The sequence below is a fragment of the Theropithecus gelada genome, chromosome 12 (genome assembly GCF_003255815.1).
Source record: "Theropithecus gelada isolate Dixy chromosome 12, Tgel_1.0, whole genome shotgun sequence".
Taxonomy (NCBI): domain Eukaryota; kingdom Metazoa; phylum Chordata; class Mammalia; order Primates; family Cercopithecidae; genus Theropithecus; species Theropithecus gelada.
Window position 1 is genome coordinate 91,641,173 of NC_037680.1, and position 27,418 is coordinate 91,668,590.

Below are 27,418 nucleotides of genomic sequence, written 5' to 3' on the forward strand. Positions count from 1 at the left end.
TTTACAAGAAAAAAAAAAAAAAACAACCCCATCAAAAAGTGGGTGAATGATATGAACAGACACTTCTCAAAAGTAGACATTTATGCAGCCAACAGACACATGAAAAAGTGCTCATCATCACTCGCCATCAGAGAAATGCAAATCAAAACCACAATGAGATACCATCTCACACCAGTTAGAATGGTGATCATTAAAAAGTCAGGAAATAACAGGTGCTGGAGAGGATATGGAGAAATAGGAACACTTTTACACTGTTGATGGGACTGTAAACTAGTTCAACCACTGTGGAAGACAGTGTGGCAATTCCTCAAGGATCTAGAACTACAAATACCATTTGACCCAGCCATCCCATTACTGGATATATACCCAAAGAATTATAAATTATGCTGCTATATGCTGCTATAAAGACACATGCACACGTATGTTTATTGTGGCACTATTCACAATAGCAAAGACTTGGAACCAACCCAAATGTCCATCAATGATAGACTGGATTAAGAAAATGTGGCACATATATACCATGGAATACTATATAGCCATAAAAAAGGATGAGTTCGTGTCCTTTGTAGGGACATGGATGAAGCTGGAAACCATCATTCTTAGCAAACTATTGCAAGGGCAAAAAACCAAACACTGCATGTTCTCACTCATAGGTGAGAATTGAACAATGAGAATACCTGGACACAGGAAGGGGAACGTCACACACCTGGGCCTGTCATGGGGTCAGGGGATGGGGGAGGGATAGCATTAGGAGATATACCTAATGTAAATGACGAGTTAATGGGTGCAGCACACCAGCATGGCACATGTATACATAGGTAACAAACCCGCATGTTGTGCACATGTACCCTAGAACTTAATGTATGAAAAAAGAAAAAGAATTAGGCCTCCAGGTTTATCACTTACATAGAAAATTCCCCAGCTTAGCATGCAGCTTCTCAGTGTTTAACTGGTAAGCGCTCAACAAATGCTAAATGCTATTTAAATTTCTAGGAACTGCATGTAAGTACAAACACATGCCACCTCACCTCAGCTCTGTTATCGGGGATGGGAATGGCCAGCAACTTGTCAATACTCCTGTTGGACATTCCTGTTGTTCTCCTTAGATCTTCTTTCAGCTCTTCGACATTTTTAAACATTTCTATTAACTGACCTGCAAGAAGAAAAATGTAAAAAGAAAACACATGTTGGCTTGTCAGGTCACTCTTTTTAGTATGACTAACACAGAGAAACCTTCTAGACTAAAACATACATGCCTTCTCAGGGGCAGATGTCTCCCAGTTTTTGCAGACTTTTTGCATATTTAGGATCTATTTCTATCTGATTTAGATTTGTTCTTATTATGATATCATAAACCCAAGGTAACAGATTGCTCTGCGTTATAAATTTTCCTTAGGTATCTACAACTCAAGGTTGATTTAAGGAAAATATGCTTTCCTCACAGATTTTGATCACATAATGCACTAAGTAAATATCTCTCCATTTGATTTAAAATATCACACAGGTTCAATATGTTTTTTAATCTGGGATCACGTAATATTGTCAATTTGGACAAAGTTTGATAAATCCACACATAATGCCACAGAGCATTTTTCTTTAACTACAGTCACACTACAATTATAAAGGGTTTTTACAATCATTATCTCACTTTTAAATAGAATGTGTTTACCTTCAAACTCTTTTAGGGGAGTGATTATAATTCTTTCATTTCTGGGTCATTTATGGCACAATAAACAATATTTTGCTTTTAGCAGATTGTAATAATCATCCTGCAAATGCCTTTCCATTTCTTTTAAGAATCCTTCATGCAGGCCGGGCGCGGTGGCTCAAGCCTGTAATCCCAGCACTTTGGGAGGCCGAGACGGGCGGATCACGAGGTCAGGAGATCGAGACCATCCTGGCGAACACGGTGAAACCCCGTCTCTACTAAAAAAATACAAAAAGAAACTAGCTGGGCGAGTTGGTGGGCGCCTGTAGTCCCAGCTACTTGGGAGGCTGAGGCAGGAGAATGGCGTGAATCCGGGAGGCGGAGCTTGCAGTGAGCTGAGATCTGGCCACTGCTCCCCAGCCTGGGTGACAGAGTGAGACTCCATCTCAAAAAAAAAAAAAAAAAAGAATCCTTCATGCAAATATACCTTTTTGAACCTAGTGCCATTCCAATTTTGTGGCTGCCCATTGTCCAAAATTCTGAATGCCTTTCCTTTCAGTATTGAGGAATTATGCAAAGAAGAAACATATTGCATGATACATCATGTTTGGAATACTAATAGAAAGTTCTGAATTGAGATTTCTGTAGACAGCAGTACATTCTTTTGGTTTTTTTCCATCAGATTATTTTCACAGAAGAAAGTAAATTTCATCATTGCCCTTGCAGCTGACTATCAGATGCACGTTAATATATCAGAGAAACAAAAGGTGAATGGTCTAACTAGTTAAACTTTTGAAGATCTTTTTGCTGTGAAATCAAATTTCCCTGTTTCATTCTCTGCTAGCTTTCTGTGTGTTTACTTTAGACAAGTAACCACATTTGAACGCTTCAGGTTTCTCATGTGTAAGGGCAGATAGCAAAGCGAGTTTGGTTGGGAACTTCAAAAAAAAACCTTTCTTAAACTGCAGCGTGAGAATCACATGCATTCTAATAAGACAAGATTTAAAATGTGGATGGGGAAACACCTGGCTTTTCAGAAGCATCTGCACTGTTATTGACATGCAGCATGACTTCTACGATTGGTATTAACTGAGTGATATTTTCCATGTAATTCATTTGCAGTGCCTGTTCTAGAAACCTGAAACAAAACAGAAAAGAAGACATTCAACTAGGTATATCAATATTTTGAAAGAGATTTCACCACGGAAGAAGACAATGGAAAAACTTACTGATCCATATTTAAATTAATTTTGCTTGGATCCCCAGTCAGCAAATCTCTCACTTTTTCAGATATGAGATTGTCATGGTACAGTAAGCTGGCTGCTATTTCGGTGCCCAGCTCTGCTGCTTCGAGGAGTTGCAGATCAAACTCACTGTCTTCACACAGGCTCCCAAAGCTCATATCAGAGAGCTGGCATGACTTCTCTATCAAACTGAAAGTTTCAGATTCACAAAGAAGTTCGGTCAAGTTTCGAAGTTGAGACAGCTTTCCAGAAAGGGAGAAGAGTGGGAAATAGGTTAGTTACATTTTTCTACATATATAGTAGTGGATAATAAGTAACCACAATCAATTTCCTTTAAGAAAAACATTCTGCATATGTATTTGGTTAGTTGGCATTTGGCGTTAGTTTTATTATGAAGTACTACTCTCTGTCATTTGAGTTTATTATTCCTGTAAGAACTTGATAAAACTTTTGGGCCTATTAGAACTGTCTTTCTCTGTGGAGTCACAGGTTTAAAAAAATGTAGTTTAGTTTTATCCAGCTTCACTCACAAATACTTTGACTAATTTTATATTTTGACTTATATTTTAAATCATATGTAAGGGCAGATAAAAAGCAGGTTTGTTTTGGAACTTCTAAAAAGCATTTCTTTGTCACACCCATTAAGAAGGCTACTATTAAAAAAAAACAAAAACAAAACAGAAAATAACAAGTGTTAGAGAAGATGTGGAGAAATTATAACCCTTGTGCACTGTTGGTGGTAATGTACACACACACACACACACACACAGAGTGGTATATTATTAAACCTTAAAAAGGAAACAAATTCTGACACAGACTACAGCATGAATGAACCTTGAGTATACTATGCTAAGTAAAATAAGCCAGTCTCAAGAAATGAAAGGTGAATGGTCTAATAATGTATGATTCCACTTGTATGACAAAGTATCTAGAGTAGTCAAATACACAGGGGTAGAAGCAAAATGTGGGTTGTTAAGGGCTGGGGAACTAGAGGATAAGGAGTTGTTTAGTGAATATGGAGTTTCAGTTTACAAAATGAAATCAGTTCTGGAGATTAATTGCACAACAATGTGAATGTACTTAACACAACTGCACTGTATAGTTAAAAATGGTTAAGATAGTAAATGTTATGTTTATTTTACCACAATTCTTATTTTTATTTTTATTTTTTGAGACACGGTCTCACTCTGTCACCCAGGCTGGAGTACACTGGCACGATCACAGCTCACTGCAACCTTGACCTCCAGGCTCAGGTGATCCTCCCACCTTAGCCTCTCGAATAAGTAGCTAAGACTACAGGCATATACCTGCACTCCTGGCTAATTTCTTGTATTTTTTTTTTGTGGAAACAATGGAGTACATTGGCATGATCACGGCTCCCTGCAACCTCAACCTCCGTGCTCAGGTGATCCTCTCACCTTAGCCTCTCAAGTAAGCAGCTGGGACTACAGGCATATACCTGCACTCCTGGCTAATTTTTGGTAGAAATGGGGTTTCACCACGTTGCCCTGGCTATTCTCTCTCCCATGCTGAAGCCATCTGCTGGCCTCAGCCTCCCTGAGTGCTGGAATTACAGATGTGAGCCACTGTGGCCAGTCAACAATTTTTAAAGGTTAACAAAAAATTTTAAAAGTCTTTCTTGAACTGCAGCATGAAGATCACATTCATTCTAATAAGATTGTATTTAAACTAAGGACAAGAGACACCTGATTTTTTGGAAGTCTGCACCTCTATCGACCTTATCTTCTTCCCTCTTAGGTATTGTAGGATACTGGGTGCTTTTGTCTTTAAAAGGGCTTAAAAATCCCAAACCCAGAGGAAAAAAAGGAAAATGAAAATCAAATGATTTCCTATCCTGTCAATGATATTCCTCTTACTATCAGTTCACTATGTTCCATGTGTTCTGAGGATATATTCCATGCCCTACAACCTGGGGAAAAAATAATGTATGCCTCTGGGAAAGCAAATTCTTTTGTGCTTAGAAGCTACCCTAGAGCTGTTTCTTTTAAGTAGGGAAATAAATTGGAACAAAATCCTAAGAAGCAAATATATGTGTCATTCATTGCAGCTCAGTTTCCAATCAGAAGTTACAGTTTGACCGAAATGAAGTATTTTATGGTACCGGCAAATGTTTGGGAATATTTATTTCTATATTATCAAATAAGAAAGGCACAATGAGCAGTAATGAGCAGTTTATAACTACACGTAGGTTATAGCAATTAAATGTTGGTCATCTTAGATAGTAAATATCATTGGTCTATTTTCCATTGTACTTAATATTATGATTGACCTCTGAGTTCGAACTATTCAAAAATGGGTTTATATGTACAAAAATTCTACTTACTAGTGCTATCGCTATGAGAAATTTTCCATTCTGGAATAGACCCAATCACTGTACCACCTATAACTGCATTTGCCACTCTAGTCTTTCTTTTGATTTTCCAATTACTAGATATGATTAAACCTGTAATAAATGGAGTGAAGCTTCTATACTACATTCTCCAGTGACTTGTTTTTGGTAATTTATTAAATAAAAAGATAAATTCTGTTGGGCTAATATATTTGTTTAAATTGAGCTTTGAGGGTGTTGTACATTTGAATGGCTTTTACCTAGTAGAGACTGAAATGTGTTTTTTAATTGTAAGTTTGGTGTACATATGTGGGAAACCAGCAAAAGTCCATATAGTATAGTCATGGCTTAGTGAGATAAAAGTTACAGAAGAGGAAATTGGAAATCTAGCCACACTGTGGCTAATAGACTTGGTTCTCTGAAATAAAAATATAATTCAGGGCCAATAATGTAGAATGCATTGAGAAGCATATCCACCAAGGAGAAACATTACTGTCTTTTCGTCTTTGTCATTACTTACTACTTTATTCTGAGAACAATACAGGCATTAAAGTTCTAGAAGCTTCACAGGTCATTAATAATCAACATAAATTCAGTGAATTAGAATTCTTTCTTCAAAAACATGTGTCAACTTCAGATTGCAGATTGGCCAAAGCTTCATGTAGAGCCCTTCTCTCTTTTATCACGAGTAAAAGTTCAGGCTTAAAATAGAACAACAGATGACTAACGCCATTTCCAGCTGTGACTGAATTCTCCACTGCCTGATGCTTTTCAAATGTATCTGAATCAGAATCGTAAGTGACATGATGGTATTGACCTCACAATAGCATGTGCATAAAATGATAAAACAGCAATATTCCTGGGCTCTTGGTGGGTAAATAGAGAGAAAAATGAGTCTATTTAAAATTTTATAGGTTTTACATAAAAAATATTGTGTTATTTGTATTTCTGCCCAATACAGGAACAGCCACTTTATGCATAGCTCCCTAATCAGGAAGTTATTCTTCCCCACAAAGCAACTGGAAAGAAAAAAAGATAAAACAATGAAGGGAGGAGAAAACACAAAAGTTCAAGAGGAGCAGAATAGACAAGGAGAAAAAGCTAGGAAAAGTCATCAATGAATGACAGCGTTCACCCCCATCTTAGGAATATCATGAATAAAGCATTAGATTGGGTGTGGCCTAACTGATGGTCACAATCATGATACTAATTATCAGAGTGAACGAAGCAGGGGAGTAAGAGCATCAGTAACTGTGAAACTGTGAAACTCTAGGAGTTTGTCTTCATTCTTTCAGTGATAGGTACTGAGTGTTTCCAATGTGTCATACTCTATGCCAGGTGCTGGGGATGCAATGGTAAAGGAAGAGACCTGGCAATATTCTTCATGGAGCTTGTGGTCTAGGATTGAATGGGTCCCATCAATTTCAAATAACAGCCATGCTTGTCATAAATGACAATAGATTTTCTACTCCAAGGAAAAGAATGTAGTTTATTTCCACTTCTGTGGCTTCTATAACTTTTTCCATAATGTAACTCTCAAGGAGAGCATTATATTCAAATTGGGGATGATGTTTTCAATTATTTTTAGCTCCAGTCCCATCCCGTTAGTATAAATGGTTGAGACTGGTGTTTCCATTCCCCTAGTGTATATTATGTGCTTCCTGGTGACTTTCTAAGTCAAGAACTACAGTAAGTAATTGCCCAGGGAACATGACTGCATTGTCAGTACTCTAACACCCTCACTTTTTCATACATGCATGAATCAAGCCTTAAGCTCCTATTATGTGGGGCTTTAGGGGTGTTGAAAGCATAATTTCATCAGCTTAAACTCTAGTGAGGAAAACAGACCTGACGTGCAACAAATTGTAATGCCAAGTAATGAGTTCCAAATGCCAGAAATCTCACTGTCATTGGAGATGTCATCTCATTAGAGATGTCTCTCTAAAATGCAAATTTCACCTTCTTCAAATACACAACTTTCATGATCAAATTCAAACTCCTTGACAAGGAAATCAGGATCTAGGCTCACCCTCACCTTGCAGCCCTCTTTTCTGCCTATCACATGGGCATCTTCTGTTCCAGCTGAACACATGACTACAGATACCCTATACCTGTCTTTCAACTTCACACCTCTATCTTCTTAAACTCAGGACTCTGTGTCTAGAATGCACAACTAACCTAATTCTACACTGCCTTCAAAACTCAGAGAAAGCATTATTTTCTCTACAGAATTTCTTCTCTCCACCTCTGTCCCTTACAATCCATGTTAGATATCCCTCCTCCATGCACAGAAGCCTCTATCTACCTATCACAGCCCTTACCTCACTGTATTACAATTGTCGATCTGCTTTTCCATCTCCTCCACTGGATTGACTATAAGCACTTTGGGGTTAGAGGGTATGTCTTACAAATAAATAGATTAGTATTATGGGAGTACATATAATTGATAAAAAAGTCAATGAATAAATATTATAGGAGCACAGAAGAAAAAGTCATTATCCTGGCAGAAAAATAACAAGAAAGGTGATACTCTAATATAGAAGTGATGTTTAAACTTGTCCTTGAGGGGTGAGTAGGAATTTTCCAGATGAATGTACAACTTCCTTCTCATTTGCACAAACAAATTAAGATAACGCAAATTAAGTATATTAGAAATTTTGATGCATGTGGAAGACTAGGGCTAAAATGTAGGTAATGGTAACTAGCACATTTATTTGTAATATACATGGACATAATGTTCTGCATGCCTGCTTAATTATACCATGTTCACTGTATAAGTCATCTTGCTTGCCCTGAATAAACCAGTTCTAATTTCACTTTATTCCTGACTACGTAAATCGAATTAAATGGCTATTCTTTCTAGGAAAACAGCTTTCAAATTTTAATAGGGTTATTTAAAAAATAAACTAAATTTCATGATAACCTGTATACTATATGCATGAGATGAAGAATAATAGACAAATAAGCATAAAGTGATTCCCACGTTAGAGTTATCAATTTTTGGTTGCCTTTTCCCACATTCTCTAGTATCATAAATTTTAATATGACTTACTCATTTTAGTTTCTGATGACAACAATAAAAGTAGGGTGAACCACATTTTGAGATTTTTGTATGCTGTGAAATCTAAAACATCAGCTTTCAAAATCTACTTTTACAGATTTTAAAACTTAGGACATCTCAAATTAGAAATCATATTATGAATCCTTTTTCAAATCTCTTTCAAATTATGAAGTTTAATATGATAACTGTTATTAGCCATTCCCTTATGAATGCACATACTGTAATTAGGCTCTTTGGGGTCATTTCATGCAGAGATCTCCACGGATTAAAACAAAACACCATTATATAATGTCAAACTCTTTAAGAACTTTTTTTTTATTATTTTTTTTATAGACAGGGTCTCACACTGTCACTTAGGCTGGAGTGCAGTGGTGACAACAGCTGATTGCAGCCTCAAACTCCTGGTCTTAAGTGATTCTTCCCACCTCAGCCTCCTGAGTAGCTGGAATTACAGGCATGAGCCACTGCATCCAGCCATAAACTCTTTTGTCACCATTTTTCTAGAGTCCTAAGAAGGGCCATTATAAATCTAGAGTTAAAATAGGATCATTATTTACAAAGATCAGATTTAAAACTTAAAGTAAAAGTGTATCTTATCAAATATTATGGGAAGTGTTAAGGTTTATTTTTCTTCTTTCATGGCTTACTTTTGATTTTAGGACTTCAGGAACTGGAGGGATGTAATCCTCATAGGAACCATTTCGAAGAAAAGATTTTTTAAGTCGTATTGTGGACTGCAGGAGTCTTAGATTTTCTGTAAAGGAAGGGAGAAGAGTTACTTTATGCGAATTGCAAGGTCATTTAGGAAACCAATTTGAAAGACACCTCTATCCTGATTTATTACTAAATTTTTCCTAAGATAATAGCCTACTTCAATATAAATATAAGATGAGTGTAATTTTAACCTTTATTTGAACCATGGGGACAATAGAATTCATTATTTTAAAAATATTCTCTGCTTAGAGATAAAAATACTTCTAGCAAAGGTGCTACATAGTTTTGGCTCTTTGTGAACTGACTATGCTTTTATTCCTGACTTTTGGATATACTATATAATTGAAGTATCTTGGAGAGAATAGGTTGTAGAATCACTGTGATATAAATATGCCTTTCCAACCTTGACTAATTCATACCTTGCAAACAAAAACCGGACTTAAACATTTGTTGTGCTATTTTGCTTGCCATTAACTCTCAGAAAACTATTTTTGGTGTAGGAAAAAAGAATGTATGTGTCCTAGAAAATGTGAGAAAATAGGTCTTTTCTCTGAAAAAAAGAGAAACATTTGATTAAATATAATCTTTGTGGTTGCCCATGTAGGCAGAAAATTGCAAATAAAGTATGTAAGGGTAGAAAATAAAAATAGTCTGCCACAAAAATGCCTTTGTTTATGTAATTTACACCTGCTTTTAGGACTCTGTGTTATCATCCCTTAACATTTTTTAACAACTAAGATTATTAAGAGCATAAAAATGTCATGAAGGGTCATTTGAACCTCGAATGACTCTGGACACTTGGAAAATTTGTCCCAGTGGCCATTATCATATTATCCATTATATGGCCATTATATACTAAAATTTGTCCAGGTGGCCAGCTAGTGCTAGCAGCAGCAACAGAATAATATGATAATATGACTACATATTCCCTTTGTATATTAAATCACCAGACTGAAACCGATGCATATGGAAACTAAGATTTTACAAATTTTCTTTCCTGTGTAAGCAAATGCCTCAAAAACTCACTACTTAGTACAGAGGTAGAAACCATGAGCAGCATTTTGACTGCTAAGAACAGTATTACCTGGTGAACCCCTGGCCAAACTGTCAGTCACATTTCTCACACATGCCAAGTAAGGAATATAAGGACTATTTGCTGATATATTTAAGAGGGCATCTTCAAAGTTTTCCAGAATTAGGAGCCTGCAGAATTAGAAAAGAATATAGAAATTAAGTCATATGAAAATGAAGCAAAGATGTTTTGTTGAGATCATTTTGGTCCCTGGTTGTTTGGCATTGGTTGACTCGGACATTGAAATACTAGGCAGTTGGATGTCTTCCCCAATCCAGTTTAACTGTACAAGGGCAGTACTACTCTGCATCCTCTGAGCACTTGCCTTTTCTATGTGTACTATCTTTATATTTAATTATTTTAATATTCCATCATAGGTCATCTTAAGGCGATTTCTAGGCACACTTACATGAAAGAAAAAGGTCACTGGGTGAGGGTTGCCAGGTAAAATACTGGACTCCCAGTTAAAGTTGAATCATAGATAAACAATGAATAATCTTTTTGTGTATAAGTACATCCCATTAGTCCTGGAATTTTTTTCACTTTTCTTTTTATTTTCTAAATCTGGCCACCCCCTTCTGACTCTCCGATTCTTCTCTTGTCCATTGAAAGCCAGGGGACTAGATGATCTGCCAGGTCCTTTCCACCTATAAAATTGAATAACTAGATTTGAATTCATTTAATTGTGAACTAATGGGATCCCAATGACCAATATAAGTTCCTTTTTTCTCCAATCAACCAATTTAGTGTTTCCAAATTAACCACTTTCTGGTTTCCTTTCAAAGTGATTGGCATGTGAGGATAGGGCCTAAGATTTTTAAGGCCACATGAGTGAGTAAGGCTATGTGAATGAGTATGTGCATATTATGTGTGCTCTGTCACTTCAACTGTGAGGCTGCACCTCTATTTATTTTGTAACTTCTTCCCTTAGTGTCTACTATTGAATTTTATGTAAAGATGGAATAAATGTCAATGGCTGATTTGGGGATCATCTGCTTAGAATCAAACTGTACAAAACACAAATTAACTAGTCCTACTGGATGTTCAACTTAGATTTTATTAAAATACGAGGGGGAGCAGTTAATCTTGGCATAACTAGTAAATGCAGGAAAATGTTTTCATCAATATTAAAGAAGACTCAGGGTGTTTAAATATGGGTTAACAACACTGGATCCTTAGGAACTTTAAAAGAAAAAAAAATGAATGGCAAGAAAACTCTCTAACTTGGCAATCAGAGCACAGCAAAGTGGTCAGAGGGCTGACTCATTTAAATACTATTCATAGTCTTTATGTATTTTTTTAAAAGTGTCCATTTTCCAAGAGCTCATGCTTGTACATAGGCATTTCCTTGACTAGAGACTCTTGGTAATACTTTATTTGGTGGTCTCAGACCTTAGAGATTTCAGACAGTGAGCTTCATTATTTATCAAAGCCTCCTTATAGATAGTCAATGCCATTGATCAATACACAAATGAAGGACAGGAGAGTATATTCTTAGAGTAAGTTTTCTGTCCTAAGTAAAAGAAACTATCTATTAGGGAAATTTCTAAATTACATTATTACTGTTAAAAATGCAACAGGAGTGTGACAGGTGACAAAACTAACCCTGTTGTATAGGTTACCCATATAATATGAAGTCACGCCTACAGTCAAGTTTCATGGACTGTAGTCCACCTATGATATCAGTGAGTCAAGTCAAATCAAATCAAGCCAAGGTCTAATAATAACTAATATAGTCATAGCACTTGCTCAAAAAACCCTCAGCAGGTATTTTGGAATGACAGTTTCAGAATGTTGAGGGAAGTGGGAAGCATTGTCAGAAAGAATATTCTAAAGATAAGCTGGAAGATGGGATTTGAGAATCCAAGACATCAAAGAAGAGACAAATGAAATTATAAGAATAATTGCAAATTGACTGCATCTATTTTGGGAAGAGGAGGGTAGAATAATCCATCTATTTTATTTGGCTATAGTGATAAGTAGAGGTTTCAAGATAAACATTTCTTCTCTGAACAACTTGAAAGAATGATCCATTTAGTTTTGTATCCCACTCCCTGTTCACCCCGACCCCATCCTCATCACAGAATATCTAGCATTTGTATTTCGTACATCATACACTTGAGTTAATATCTGTGGAAAGGACAAATACGTGAGGAAAAGAAATGCCAGAAGCTGCAGAGATACTGGCCATTTATCTGAAAAGTGCCCAATGGGGCATCGCTGGATAAGCACATGTCAGGTCGTTCTCCTGCTTCAGTAAGGTGGTTCTCCCTTCCTCTCCTCACCTTTCCCCACACTTCCCAATATTGCCCTTCCTTCTTTTGTGTTTGTCTTTCTCTCTGTTATCATTGTTACAACATAGAGCTATTTCCACTTGGCGCACTGCTCAACAGCAAAATATTGGCCTTATCTACTAGATGGACCGGAACAAGGGATTTTCATGGTATATTGTCAAGCTTAAAATAGAGGACAGTTGGGCTAGAATTGACCTTGAAATATCATCTAAGCCATCCTCTTAGTTTCATAAAGAACATTTGATTACAAAAACTTTTGAGAATAGACTTAGTATACTCCAAAATAAGATCTCATATCTGTGTGTCACAGTTTTGACATAAATACCCAATTATTCCCTTAAAACACTGGAGTAATCCTTTATACAAAATCCTACCTAATTCCCAAGAGTGCTTACAATAAAAGGTAAGTGTCTGGATGTGCACATTCATGTTCATAAGTACAAATGCAAAACAAAGATAATGACTTTAGAACAAAAATAATTAGGAGAAAGTAGAACTATGAGGGAAACGTATTTTTGAAAATTTGCTTTAGAAAATTCTGAACCAAAATAACTTTTATCTTATACCAGTGTTGCCACTCTGAGATTATTTTAAAGCTGGAATGGAAAGGAAGTCTGAAGATAAGAAATCCCTTAATTTCATCAATCACAACAAGGGCCATCTTAGAAGTATTGAATTCTTCCTAATAAACTGTCAGCTAGCTGTCAGCAACTAACTACATTTGCTGTGGAATTTGCAGGTCTGTGGCACTGACATTATCACTGCTATGGATGCCTCGAGGCTCTGATAAAAATACCTGGCTTCAGCAATAAGCATGCAGTTATCTCAGTTTAAAGGTATTTTGCTATTATTATTTTTGATGGCTATAGAGGGAATGTGTTTAAAAGACATGACCATTTGAAACATGGCAGCCTGGCTAGGATGAAATTGCCTAAGGGCTTGGTTGCTCTGGGAGAAGCACCTGGGTCAGCCACCTTAAAGGATGAGAGAGATGGCAGCAGAAACAGGAGGCAGTTGTTTACACAAGGATTTTGGCCAGAATCTACTCTCAGAGTTGGAGAACTTCTCGTTAAATAATAGAAAGTTTGCAAACAACTAGGTACATTCTATTTTAGAAAAACAAAACATTGGTTAAACCTAAGTACTCCTGGTTGTTTTTATTTGTATAAATTTCCGTTAGCACAAAAACGTATCCTTTGGGACTAAAATCAAAGAATTTCAATAGTATAATTTATAGGCTAAAGCAATTTTTACCTAACAGGCAGGCCATCTAGTCTCTACATTTGCCTTAAACTACAGGAATTTGCCTCAATTAACTACCATAAGCAACTGCATTTCTTACCATAATTATCACAGTTACTTCAGGATCTGCTTACATTAATGGTCTTTAGACAGGATAGTTGCTGCTGTTATTTCCACTGCCTATTCCTGAGACTTTTATGCCAATAAAAGCCCCAAATTAAATAACCTACAAACAGTTTTGCCTAACTGAATACCACTGAAAGCAAACAAATTTTGCGTTATCTTGTTTAAGCATAAAAAACATTTTTACTCTCTAGAAACCCAAAAAATAGTAATAAAAAAATCGAAGGCTGCTATGGTATGAATAAGTATGTTCTCTCGAAATTCATATGTTGAACTCCTAACCCCCAAGATGACGGTACTAGGAGGCTTGATTATAAGCTGCTCAGTTTATGGTACTTCGCTATAGCAGCCTGCACACAGCAAGACAGATACTTACACACTGTTTGTAGTGAAAGAAAAGTGTTGGCAGCCCTCCAGCTAGATCATCCTCATAGGCATAAGGTAACCAATCCAGACATGACACATTAGATCTAGTTATGCAAGCTTGGAACTGAAAAAGAGATTTTTTGTGTGCAATGCTAAAGTATCATTAAATAATATCAAAAAATAAGTTTCAACTTTATTTGGACTATGCCCTTCCCTTTGCTTAGTCAATAGTTGGTTTTTCTATTCCATGCTTATGTACACTGATAAGAGAATCATGTTTAGAAATTGTTTTGATTGTTTATTCAGCCAAGTTATCTACCTATTTAGAAATAAACAAAGACTTACTGCGCAGCCAGACTGCTTGGAGATAATGTCTGTCCATCATCCTCACTCCACATATGTGTTATATTATCGGAGTCACCTAAAGTAATAATTTTGATATAGGTAAACATTTAACATGTTTGCTTAAAGATTTTTTCCTCAGTGAAAACCATCCCAGGTCAAATCAATGAGGAGAAAATGCAGAAATCTGCAGAATCATTCTCCAAAGAATTGTATAAAAGACATCTATGCTCTTTTGTTGGAAATATTTGTGATATTTATAGGAAATAGATGCCTACTGATCAAAATAATCCCAATGGTCAAGCATATGCATTTCTAACAAGTTCTTTGTCTGTGCATCAAGCCACTACATTATTTTATCCCAGGACCTGCATATGCAGATGACTGCTGAGTACTATAATGAAGATTGACTACCATGTGATTTGTTAATCAAATGAAGCCAATTTTAGTCTTATGGGTCACTGGATTTTTTTTTTTTTTTTTTGCCTTCAGTTGTCTAGAATGTAGCCTCAGGAAACATCTGCCATCACTAATCTGTATTTTCTATCTTTCAAAAAGCAGCCACTAATCTCAATTGAATGCAGCTGTGAATGCAAATTGACTGATGTTAACAGAACTGTTCTGAGAGTTCTCAAATAATATGAAGGTGCATAGTGTGGAAGGCAGTCACTAAGTTTGGTCTAATGGAAACCACATAGAAAGATCTAATTTAACACCACGAGTTACCCCCAGAAGTTAAATAGGTCCCTGATTTAGCCTGCTGCATAAGGTTGTATCATAAAAGAGTAAGTGTGCAACAGCATTCACATAAAAATTGAAAATGAAAATGTTTTAAATGACCCCTGCATAAATAAAAACATCATAAATCCAATACTTTAATTCAGCTCCTTTAGGGAAATGGTATCACTTATCTCAGCCTTGTCTTCAGACTCTACTCATTCCTCATAAATAATCCAGTATGTTTCAATGCTGTCATTTTTAGCACTGGCTTAATCACTTTCAATGGGATATTTTATTACCAGCTTCAATAGTTCTTGTATTGTCTCTAGTTAGTGCAACCTAAAGCCTTCTAAAAAGGTACTAGCACAAAACTACGCAATCACCCAATTTTTTCTGGTCCCGATTATTAATTTTATTTGAATTAGCATGTGAGTAAAAAAGACTATCCCAGAATTAAAAATCTCCTTGTCTGTCACCTGTATCAGTCATGTTAAGTCATGTTTGTATGGCCCCTACTATCTGGCAGAGCAGCTGTCTCAGTTTTTCCTGTTCAGCAGAGTGGAGTTTTCCTGTGCTCTGCTCACGATGCAGCTGAATATTATTGCTCTAATAATAGTAATGCATCAGTGAGTTAAAGGGCCAAGAATGAATGGGATGCCCAGAATAATAAACCTAATTAACAATAGTAATACCTATTATGCGTTGGCATCTATATAGAGAATAACTATAGATTTAAACGCCTGTTGAGATTTATGCTTTTGCAATGGACAGGTATATAAAACTTTTTCTATGATCAAATTTTGCTCACTTTGAACTCCTATGTGATGCTGAGCAAGCTAAGTGGTATTTGTAATACTACGTGGTTATAGTTTCTCTTTTTCATCAAGTCAAATAAAATAAGTAACTAATAGAAAAGTAACTTTATATTATCAATGATAGACTTGACCCTGAAGTTAAATAAAGACTTTTCCCTCTGGTCACTAAGGACTATAAAGTATATTGGAAGAAATGCTATACTAAACAGGTCTTAATGAAATAGAAAATGTTACAGACCCTTAAAAACTGAGATTTTACTTCTTTTATATTTGGAAGATTAGGAATACTTAAAATTATATTCACAGACACAGAAATATGGTGCATAGATGACCTCTTTTTATCAGTAAGGAACCTCTTTTTATCAGTAAGGATTGCTTTCTATCCTAAATTACATCCTAAAAATGTAATTTTGTATAATGTACTATTTTGCAAAAGAACAAATTCCAATGAGTCACAAAGATAATCTCTGCTCCCAAAACTCAGTATTTATAAATAGACATACTATAGAGTGTATTAACTGTGTAGCAAGGATCCTCGCTGGAGCCGAGCTGAGAATTAGATATCTTGAGATAGGAAGTTAGGAGGCAACCTTCTTGCCAGGTGTTTATTAGCAACTCTCTATTTTCATGGTTGCCAAGGAGGCTCCTGAAGAAATCTTGAAGTGTGCTCATACTTCAGGGTGGATCAGAGATAAACATGGTGTGAGCAAAGTGGGTAGAAATCAGAGTGTGGAGAGGAATGGGGGAAGGCAGGGGAAAAAATGTAGCATATGGCTTCCCACAGAATGATAAGTGTGAATGGAGAGCCAAGCTCTATGAGTGGCTGAAAGTGCGGGCCCTTCTGAGGTTAAGCTGGTACTTGCATGTCCCAGTGAGATACCTCAGAAGCAAGTATGTCCCAGAAGGCAAATGTTTAAGTGAGGCTATTCATAAAAGAGCTCCTGGGGCCTAGCTTTGGAGATATACAGATCCAAGTTCTAATCTCAGTTTGGTCGTTTGCTGGATGAGTAACGTATGACAAGCACCCAGCCTCCTTAAGCCTGTTTCTTTGTCTATAAAATGGGATAATAACTGTATCTCACAGAGTTATTTAGATGATAAAACAAATTTCAGATACTAAAGTACTGAGCATTGATACAATAAATATTACCTATTGTGTTCTTTACTTGAAAGAGTGATATGAAGCCTACAAAGCTATCTTAACCATTATATTAGAGAGAATCCAAGCAACTCTGCTATGAGATACCACCCCACTCCAGCATAACAGAGTAAAAAACCAAGGGAAAAAGGATGTTCATTTTCAAATATACTGCTGAACACTGTGAAGATTAAGATTGAGGTGGCGTGGGTTATGGGGCAGGTATTTGTACATGGACCAGAAACCCCAGTGCTGTTGAACTGTAATCATTAGTTCTGCCTTCAATGACAAGTTTAAGTTCCCTGAAAGAGTCCTAGAAATACTTAGGAGGGTTTTCAAAGTCTACACAATTTCTGCTCAAACGGGTAGGGATTTGAAGTTAATAATTTTTAGGAATTGACATTAATACATCTGCATTGGTATTCTTGGCTTGATAAACTCACAGTGCAGGAAATTTAAAAACAAACAAAAGGTAAGTACATCAAATTTTATGAATAAAAATACATTTCCTTGGTGTATTTTCTTGTCTTCTTGACCATCCAATGACGTGTTTTAAGACTTGCCAAGATGATTAGCACAGTCATAGACAAAAAACATGGTCACTGTTAAATATTGAAAACTGAATTACATCTTTCACCAGGAAACGTGTTCTGCTCCCTGCTTAATAAGAAATGCTGCTTACTTCTCCAGCTTTTGAAGCACAGGTGAGCTTTGTTCTTAAAATATTAAAAAATGTAACTTTATTACTTTACTTTATATTAATTATAAAGTGTGAGTCTGAAGATAAAAAGGAAAAGGTAGTAAGGAGAAACATTAAGTTCTTAAGCCTTTAAAATGCAAATATGAAAAGAATACAGAGGAAATAATTGTTTGTTAGCACATTGTCTGGTTTTCTAGCCTAAACTTTTTTTTAGAGTAATCCTGTTTTTCTAATGGACGTCAAGACCATCAAATTTCATAACAGTCAATCCTGCAAGCTAACCATCAATTCTGCAATTGTAGATATAAAAAATGCTCTAGACTAACAGAAAATGACATCCAAGAGTATTGTTGGACCCTCCAGTGAAAATTCTTCAAAGCCTTCACAGGCATGCTTTCTTTTTATATGAAAATTGATATTTCAAGACTATATAATGAACAATCAGCTTTTGACCTGATGATCTCAGGACGCTTATTTTGTACTCTAAAGGTAAAAGTCGACATACGTAAAAGCTGACAAACTCACTGAGAAAACATAATTCTAAATTTATTCACCAGAGATAAATTGTTAACAAAACTTGGCAAGTAGGGATTTATTCCTTATATCTCCAAACCTTTGTCTGTGTGTGTCTGTGTGTATGTAGCTGTATGTCTCCATGCGAGTGTAGACAGTACTATTCTAGATGTGCCAAAGGGACATTCTGTGACTGACTACCAACATGTTATACCTTGTCTTACTGGACACAGCAGTATATTTATACTGATCTATTTGTGCTCTAATATCAAGATGGTTGAGGGGCATATTTTTGCAATGAAAGAACTCTAATCAAAATTTGAAAATGAAGTTAAAAACACTGCAATTCACTTTAGGCATTTGTTTCAAATAGTAAGGTAGAAATCTATTTGTTGAGGCATATTCCCTGATTTTTTGTCTATACCAAGTATAAACATAGTTTTATAAGCTAACAGAGATCATCTTCACCTAAATAAAAACCCTAGAAAGTCACAGTTCCCTCTTCTTGGCCATTTCTCCCTTTCTCCACACTTCGATTAACTTGAGATCCAGATTTATTCATAGCATATGTCCCCACCTAAGAATAATATCATCTCTACATGATTACTTTCATTGCACTCTGCTTTATATTTCCAGTGGGCTTTGTGACACTGAATTTAACACAGTGAAATGGAAATATAATACCTTGAGCTGGGGAATCCAGAGTGTACAGCAGATGTTTAACAGACTTCTGGAGGGTTCTGAAACCTTCGTTAGTTGCAAAACGTGGATAAACCTTCTGCACAACCAGTAGCACACTAAGGAGTCAAAAAACAATTAAACCAGATTCTGTTTCAAGGTTTGCAGACAGAAACAAAAGATTATTCAAGGAGAAAATGGCTACAGTATAGAAAATTATTCTTATAAAAGACAAGATGCTACTCTTTGTAATGTAATTATTTGTCTTTTCATGCACAAAATCCCAACAAAATATTCTTAACTGGACAGAGCAGTTTACGTTTCCAGGTTTCTAAAACATCAGGAATCACCAGCCTTAAAGTAATGCAGCAAGGTCCCCACTGATTTTTTTCTAAGACTTAGAAATAAGTAGTTAGGAAAACCAACTTTCAATTAAAGAATACATCTTTTTTTAACTAAAAAGAAAAATTAAATATTAGAAAGTATTTTCATTAAAAACCAAACCCAAATAAAGGATCTAGTTTCTGGAATAATTATTATTTAAGCATTTATAATATTTATCTTTTGCTAAACAGATAGTAATGTTTTCGAAAAAGAAAATGGACGTTGCCCTAATTAACGACTATATTCTGTCCTCTAAGTGGTCTATAGGCACTATTCCAGAGGTAGTTCAAAATTAATATCCATACTCTGTTTCTATAGCTTTTATGTTACCAATAAGATGGGAGTCTACACTGGGGATAGACAATCAGAAAATTCAGTTATGCTTGAGTTCATCCTGTATTTCGCAAACACGATTAGTTACTTAAAACATGTCTTTTAGTTCCTTTATAGCCATTAGTGCATTTTAAAGAAATATTGTTATTACACATGTATTTCTACATTATACAAATACTGTGACTTATATCAACAGTTGAGTCAATGCTTTAGTTAAGTAGTAGTGAAAACAAAAGGCTTTTGTTAAAAATTTGACATTGTGAAGTTAAATGTAGTACAAATTAGCCAACAGTAATTTTTCCCTATCAAGTTTCTTAGTAAACTGAATGCGTATTCCAGCAATAGATAGTATTTGTGTACATGTTCATGGCATTCTATAATGTTTTTAGAGTTTTTGAGATTTAGATTAAGATTATGTTAATTTTAGTCCCCTAGATATGAATGATAGCTGTTTAGAGACCTATGTCTAGGGTGCCATCTGGGTAGTATCTAGTATAACATAAGGATATACATGTGGATATGTGTGTATGTTTATAAACATACACAAAAATGTATGCATATATATTTTCTAACGTTTAGTTTTCTAATAATTCTATAAATTCAATTTATTTGTCCAGTTTTGCAGATGGGAAAATGAAAGTTAAAAAAGTTAAGTAATTTACACCAGGTTATTTAGTTAATAACAAGTACAGCTGGGGTCTGTCTATTTCAAAGTTGATGTTCTATCTCCTCTATATGTTGCCTCTGGCACAAAAGCTTTGCTTCAACATGGTGGGGAGAAGGAGGGCAGAACATTTCTACACAGAGCCCACAGACATTGTTAACTTATCACCCAGCTGTGTTCCAAACAGTTGGCCACAGAGACATGGCTGTATTTTTCTCATCTCTGCTCTATATACATGACTGGTGATACCTCAGGCATTTTTATGTTTGCCCCAAGAATCTCCTGGTGCTCAGGTGTTGGGTTACTTCCAAACCCTAGCAACCACGGAGACCAGTTAGCCTATCTCAGGGCGTAAGTCTTGGCCAGCCTTCAAGCCTGACCCTCTGCTTAACTCACCTGACCTGTTGTCCCAAAGTAACATCTTCAAAGACTGAACATTTGACAATCTCATTAAACCTTTCAGCATTATTATCATTAACATTATTAATTAAATGTCAGTAGACTTCATTCATCTTTATCTAACAAAATGTAACTTAATAAATAATGACACCTGGACTCCCATCTTCTCTGAAATCCTTTAAACCATTGATACTTGATATTTATTTTACTTTATAGATTATTTTTCTTCTCTTCATCATATAAAAATGGAAATCATCAAAACAAAACATCATCAAAAACAAGTTGCCTTCTGAGTAAAGGTAATTTTTAAAAAGAGTTTTTGTGATTTATGCCTCAGCATAACCTTCATCTCAGTAAGGCAACAATCCTGTGTATCCTATCATACGCTTTTCTCGACTTTTGAGGTTGCTCATTTCTGCTAATTACTGTCTTAACTTTAACATTATATAACCTGATTTTGGTGGTTGGTTTATATACAATTTACAATGTAAAACAAATGCTAGAAAAATAATAAAAATTCCTGTGGGGTCCATTTGTCTCTATTACTTGTTCAACAAAGATTAAGATAAACCAATGAGACCATAATGTTGTGATAAAACACAGTCATTTGTGAGAAAATTATGGCTTTTAGTGACACTGTCAGCTTAATCATAATAATAAACAGCTGACTTTAAAAAATGGTTTATACTGAAATATAATCCAACCCATGTATTTAATTGAGAATTTTCTAGTAGTCACATTTAAAAAGTTAAAAGAAGCAGATGAAATTAACTTTAATAATATATTTTAACTCCATACATCCAAAATATTAGCATTTCAATATTTAATAAATATAAAAATTTCTAATGAAAGAATTTAGGTCCTTTACTACATCTCCAAACTAATGGGGCATCTCAATGCAGATGCCAAATTTTAATTGAAAAGTCTTAATCTGTATTTATATTTCATTAAATTTACAGGTGAAAAAGTAGATTCACATACCTAAGCCATTCTAAACATACTAAAAAGTATTACAATAATTGAATCAAGTATCAGTTTTAAAAATTTAAATTAATCAAAGTTAGTAACATTACACATTCAGTTGCTTAGATACACTAGCACATTTCACGCGCTCAAAAACCACATTAACTAGGGGCTATCATGTTACAAAGATCAAGTATATAAATTACTGGACCACCCCGAAAAGTTCTGACTAAATAAAAGTCAGATGCTATTCTATCAAAAAGGCAACCTATACAATGGTAGAAAATATTTGGAAACCATTTATCTGATAAAGAGTTAATTTCCAGAATATATAAAGACCTTCTACAGCTCAATAGTAAATATATAAATACATAAATAAATAAATAAACCCAATTTAAAAATAGACTAAGGACTTGAATAAATATTTCTCCAAAGAAAACATATAAATAGCCAATAGACATATGAAAAAATGTTCAATCATCAGAGAAATGCAAATCAAAATCTCAATATCATTGCATAGCTCTCAGGATGCATATTATTAAATTTTAAAAGAGACAAAAAGTATTGGCAAAGATATGAAGAAATCCAAACCTTCCATGCTATTGGTAAGAACACAAAACGTTGGCTGGGCACGGTGGCTCACACCTGTAATCCCAGCACTTTGGGAGGCCAAGATGGACGGATCACCTCAGGTCAGGAGTTCAAGACCAGCCTGGCCAACATGGTGAAACCCCATCTCTACCAAAAAAATGAAAAAATTAGCTGGGTGTGGTGGCGCGTGCCTGTAATCCCAGCTACTTGGGAGGCTGAGGCAGGACAATTGCTTGAATCCAGGAGGTGGAGGTTACAGTGAGCTGAGATCATGCCACTGCACTCCATACTGGGCAACAGAAGGAGACACCATCTCAAAAAACAAACAAACAAACAAAATGTTATGTGTCCCAAATCTTTTTTTTATTTCTTCTAAAAAAAAAAAGAGGGGAGGGGGCATGAATACATGTGCAGAACATGCAGGTTTGTTACATAGGTATACGTGGACCATAATGGTTTGCTGCACCTACTAACCCATGCAACCTGCAGGCCAAATCCAGCCCTAAGGCCTGTTTATGTAAATAAAAGTATATTACATACAAAAAGAATTGCTAAGCTAGTAGATTTCAAGTGTTCTCACAAAAAAATAAGTATATGAAAGAAATGTATATGTTAAATAGCTTGACTTAGCCGTTCCACAATGTACTTATATATTACAACATGTCGTATGCCATAAATATATAAAATTTTTGTCAGTTAAAAATAAAAAGAAATACTGCTGAATTAAAGAAAATTTAAGATAAAAAATGTAAGAAAAGAATACAAAATAGGCCAGGTGCTGTGATTCACACCTGTAATCCTAACACTTTGGGAGGCCAAGGCAGGCAGATCACAAGGTCAGGAGTTTGAGACCAGCCTGGCCAATATGATGAAATCCCATCTCTACTAAAAATACTAAAATTAGCCGGGCATGGTGGCACATGCCTGTAGTCCCAGCTACTCCTATCTAATTGTAACTTTCTACCCCTTGATCAGCCTTCCCTCATCCTCCCCTTTCACCCAGCCTCTGGTAACCATTATTCTACATTCTACTTCTATGAGATCAACATTTTTAGACTCCACATAAAAATGAGATTATGTAGTATTTGTCTTTCTGTGCATGTTTAATTTGTTGAGGAACCTCCATATTATTTTCCGCAATGGCTATTCCACTTTACATTCCCACCAAGAGTGTGTAAGAGTTTACCTTTCTCTGTATGCTGCCAGCATCTGTTATTGTTTTTGTCTTTTTGATAATAGCCATTCTAACTGCAGTTAGACGATATCTCATTATAGTTTTGATTTTGATTTTCATTTCCCTGATGATGAGTGATGTTGAGCATTTTAAAAATACACGTTGGCTGTTTATATGTGTTATTTTAAGAAGTATCTATTCAGATCTTTTGTCCATTTTAAATTACATTATTTGTCTGTTTTGCTAAGGTGCTTGAGTTGAAGTTATTAATAAGCTATTTTCATTATTATGCAGACTCTTTTACATTTATAATCATTACTTGACAACATACTCTATTGCATAGTGCCAAAATATGCAATAATTATATTTTAAAATTTAAAGGGAATTAAAATAGCTGCAGCACTTGGATTAGAGCTTGTTAAAATAAAATAGCCACAGCACAATGTTTTTACCAGTGTAATTTGCTCCACCAAAATAACGCCTAGACTATTCTCAATAGCAAAGACTTGGAACCAATCCAAATGTCCATCAATGACAGACTGGATTAAGAAAATGTGGCACATATACACCATGGAATACTATGCAGCCATAAAAAAGGATGAGTTCAAGTCCTTTGTAGGGACATGGATGTAGCTGGAAACCATCATTCTCAGCAAACTATTGCAAGAACAGAAAACCAAACACTGCATGCTCTCACTCATGGGTGGGAATTGAACAATGAGGACACTTGGACACAGGAAGGGGAACATCACACACTGGGGCCTGTCATGGGGTGGGGGGAGAGGGGAGAAATAGCATTAGGAGATATACCTAATGTAAATGACGAGTGAATAGGTACAGCACACCAACATGGCATATGTATACATATGTAACAAACCTGCATGTTGTGCACATGTACCCTAGAACTTAAAGTATAATAAAAAATAAATTTAAAAAAAATAATGCCTAGAGTATTTTTAGATCTTCTGCCTTTTGCTAAATATTATTTTGTGGAATTTTTGTTGTTTTGTTGTTGTTGATTTTTTAATCAAATTTCATTGAAGTATAATTTAAATACAATAAGATGCACCTATATGAGGTGTACAATTCAATGAGTTTTTTAAAGTTGTAAAGTGATAATTTTTAATTGTATAAACTTACGAGGTACAAAGTGAAATTATAAGTTTTGACAAATACACATACATGTAACCACCATGTCAATTAAGATACAAACATTTCAATCACCCCAGAAAATTTTTCTCATGAAGTTGCTCACGAATTCACTGATCTGATTTCTAACACTATAGATTAATTGTGTCAATTCTAGAACCTTCTATAAGTAGGATGATACACTATCTACATACACAGTATATATTTTTTGTTTTGATGTTTTTGCCAGCATACTATTAATCAAACTTATTTACCTTGTGTGACTCAATAATCTGCTTATTTTTATTGCTGTGTTGCATTTTAATATATGAATTATATGAACAAACCACATTTGTTTTGCCATTTTGTTTATAGATATTTGATTACCCAGCTCAACTTTTAGCTATTATCAAGAAATAAACATTAGCATACAAGTCTTCGTATGGGCGTATATTTTCATTTTCTTGGATAAATACCCAAGAGTAGAATGCAGCCTCATATAGATCTACTGTTTAACTTCATTAGAAGCTGTCACACTATTTTCCAAATGATTGTGTTGTTTTCCACGCTAACTGGTAATATATGACCACTTCAGTTGCTCTATGTTCTTGCCGACACTTGGAATTATACATCTTTTAACATTTTACCCATTCCAGTGAGTGTGTAGTGATGTCTTATTTGTGGTCTGAATATTATTTTGACTCTTTTCACTGCTACACTATACAAGTCGTACAATTCCCCTTCTCCTTTTCTCCTTTTACAGATTCACCTGTTTGCTTCCTAAGACAGAAGATAAATAGGAGGAAAAGGATCAAATGTCAAAATTCTGAGTGAGTGAAAATTTCCCTAAGAGATAAAATGAGGGTTAACATAGAGAATCAAACTTCCTAATATCTTGCTCCTTCTGTATTCCAGTTAGGGTATGTTACCATGGAAACAGTATAGGACTGGGATTCTAATTCTTTGAGTTTAGGTCCTGGCTTTGCCACATACTAACTGTAGAACCTTGGGGAAGCCATTTGACCTCCATAAGGATTTGTCTGCTCTTCTGTAAAATGGGAACCTGTTGTCTCCAGCTCAAAGCACTATTCTGAGAATCAAATGAGATTATTGTATCAATACAAGGACTTATTATAAGGTCTTTGAACAGATATAAGCTCTTAAAAGCATTCCGAAAGTAAAAAACCATCTCGTCTGATGCTTTAGACACATAAAGTAGACTACATCATGCTATTAGTGACATATAAGAGAGGCAGCCTGGGTTCTGGAGTTAGAAAACCTAGTTGCAAACCCTTCAAGATGCATGATCTGCAAATATTTAATTTTTATGACTGTTACCTAATTTATAAAATAAATACTGTTTGTTGTAAGATTCAATGTGATAATGTGTACAAACGGCTTGGTAACATGTCTAGCATGTAATAGGCACTTAATAATCGAACATCATTGATGCAGTAGTTGGATTTTTAAGGCATATTTTCAAATTAGCTATACAGGGCAATCAAAACCTAAGTACTGTCCATTAAACTCTAAATACTGGCCATGCCGAGATCTCTTTTCCGAATAAAGTAACCTTTAAAGGGGTTTCTCCTGCAAAGATTTTAAAATCTTTATAACATACATACCAAGGCTAACTGATATGCAGGCTTGGAAAGGTCATTTCTAAGCTGACTACACATAAGGGAGACCAACCTCTTTGAGGTGACTAGGAACAAAACTCCTACCAAAATGGTTGTTTTATATTGGATGGTACCAAACAAAACTCACTGAGATATTTTATTCCTGGATAGTTTAAATGCTCGATGCTTAGAGCTCAGGTTGTCCCTGGATGAGCTGGAGTCAGTGCTGCAATATATCGTTGGTCCTGCTGTACACCTCATTCTTAGAAGCTCTGTGATACCCAGTAATGATACAACAGTTAGGATCAGTTCCTCATGGATGCTTCCATAACCTTGATGGCACAGTGTGTGTTTCTTCTTTGTTTAACTAATACACTCACCTTTGTTGCTAAAATCTGCAATAAGGGGCTGAAGGATTATTTGTTCTGTTTTTAAATAACCCACCTAACAGTAATCATCATAGGTAACATTTTTTAAAGACTTCTTTGTGAACACTAATATTACATTTAATTCTTATATTTTCTTACCTGTTTGCCTTTCGAAGAACATCAAATAGATTGCTTAGTGATGTGTCATTCTGAAACACATTTGGAAAACTAGAGAGAAGCTGCCACACAGCTTTCTGCTCTTGCACTTGTGAGAAGAAAGACAGCACTCTGACTATTTCCTGAAACACTATCTTCTGATTGTTGGGGTCACTGGATAGCTTAAAATATAAAACCACAAACAGAGTAAAATGAGACTTTAACATTCGTAATCACGTGGTTTGCTGTTTTTAAAAGCATCAAAAATCTGATTTTCACATAAGCAATTCTTTTAGATCTTCACTCAGTTTGAAGCCAATCTTTTATTTGGAAAACCAGCAACTATTTCTAATGTTCTTAAACATAATTGGATCTTTTCCCTGTAGCTCCAGAAATTGGCATAAAATTTGGTTAACAAAGCTGTATTTATATAAAATATTTCAAATTATATATTTCGAAATTAAAATTAAGTTCCTAACATAAAATTAGCTTTGAGTAATGTTTTTTTTTCTTAGGACTTGGTTTAGGAGTTGCAGATATATCTTCCCTATACTTATTTCTAGATATTATATTGTTTGCATGGAGTACTCCTAAAAATAATATACAGATTAGTAGAGAT

The 27,418-nt window shown here is 35.3% G+C and overlaps 1 protein-coding gene across 1 annotated transcript in view; it reads right to left on the reverse strand.

Annotated features, from left to right (window-relative positions):
- Positions 1-27,418, reverse strand: part of ABCA12 (ATP binding cassette subfamily A member 12) — a 209,334-nt gene that overhangs the window by 87,748 nt on the left and 94,168 nt on the right. Inside the window, exons 7-14 of the mRNA XM_025404754.1 lie at positions 26,803-26,981; positions 19,027-19,139; positions 14,460-14,535; positions 10,102-10,220; positions 8,951-9,057; positions 2,878-3,134; positions 2,674-2,786; positions 1,029-1,153 (exon numbers count right to left, since the gene is read on the reverse strand). Coding sequence (XP_025260539.1) covers positions 1,029-1,153; positions 2,674-2,786; positions 2,878-3,134; positions 8,951-9,057; positions 10,102-10,220; positions 14,460-14,535; positions 19,027-19,139; positions 26,803-26,981 — 1,089 coding nt within the window. The remainder of the gene's footprint in view (positions 1-1,028; positions 1,154-2,673; positions 2,787-2,877; positions 3,135-8,950; positions 9,058-10,101; positions 10,221-14,459; positions 14,536-19,026; positions 19,140-26,802; positions 26,982-27,418) is intronic.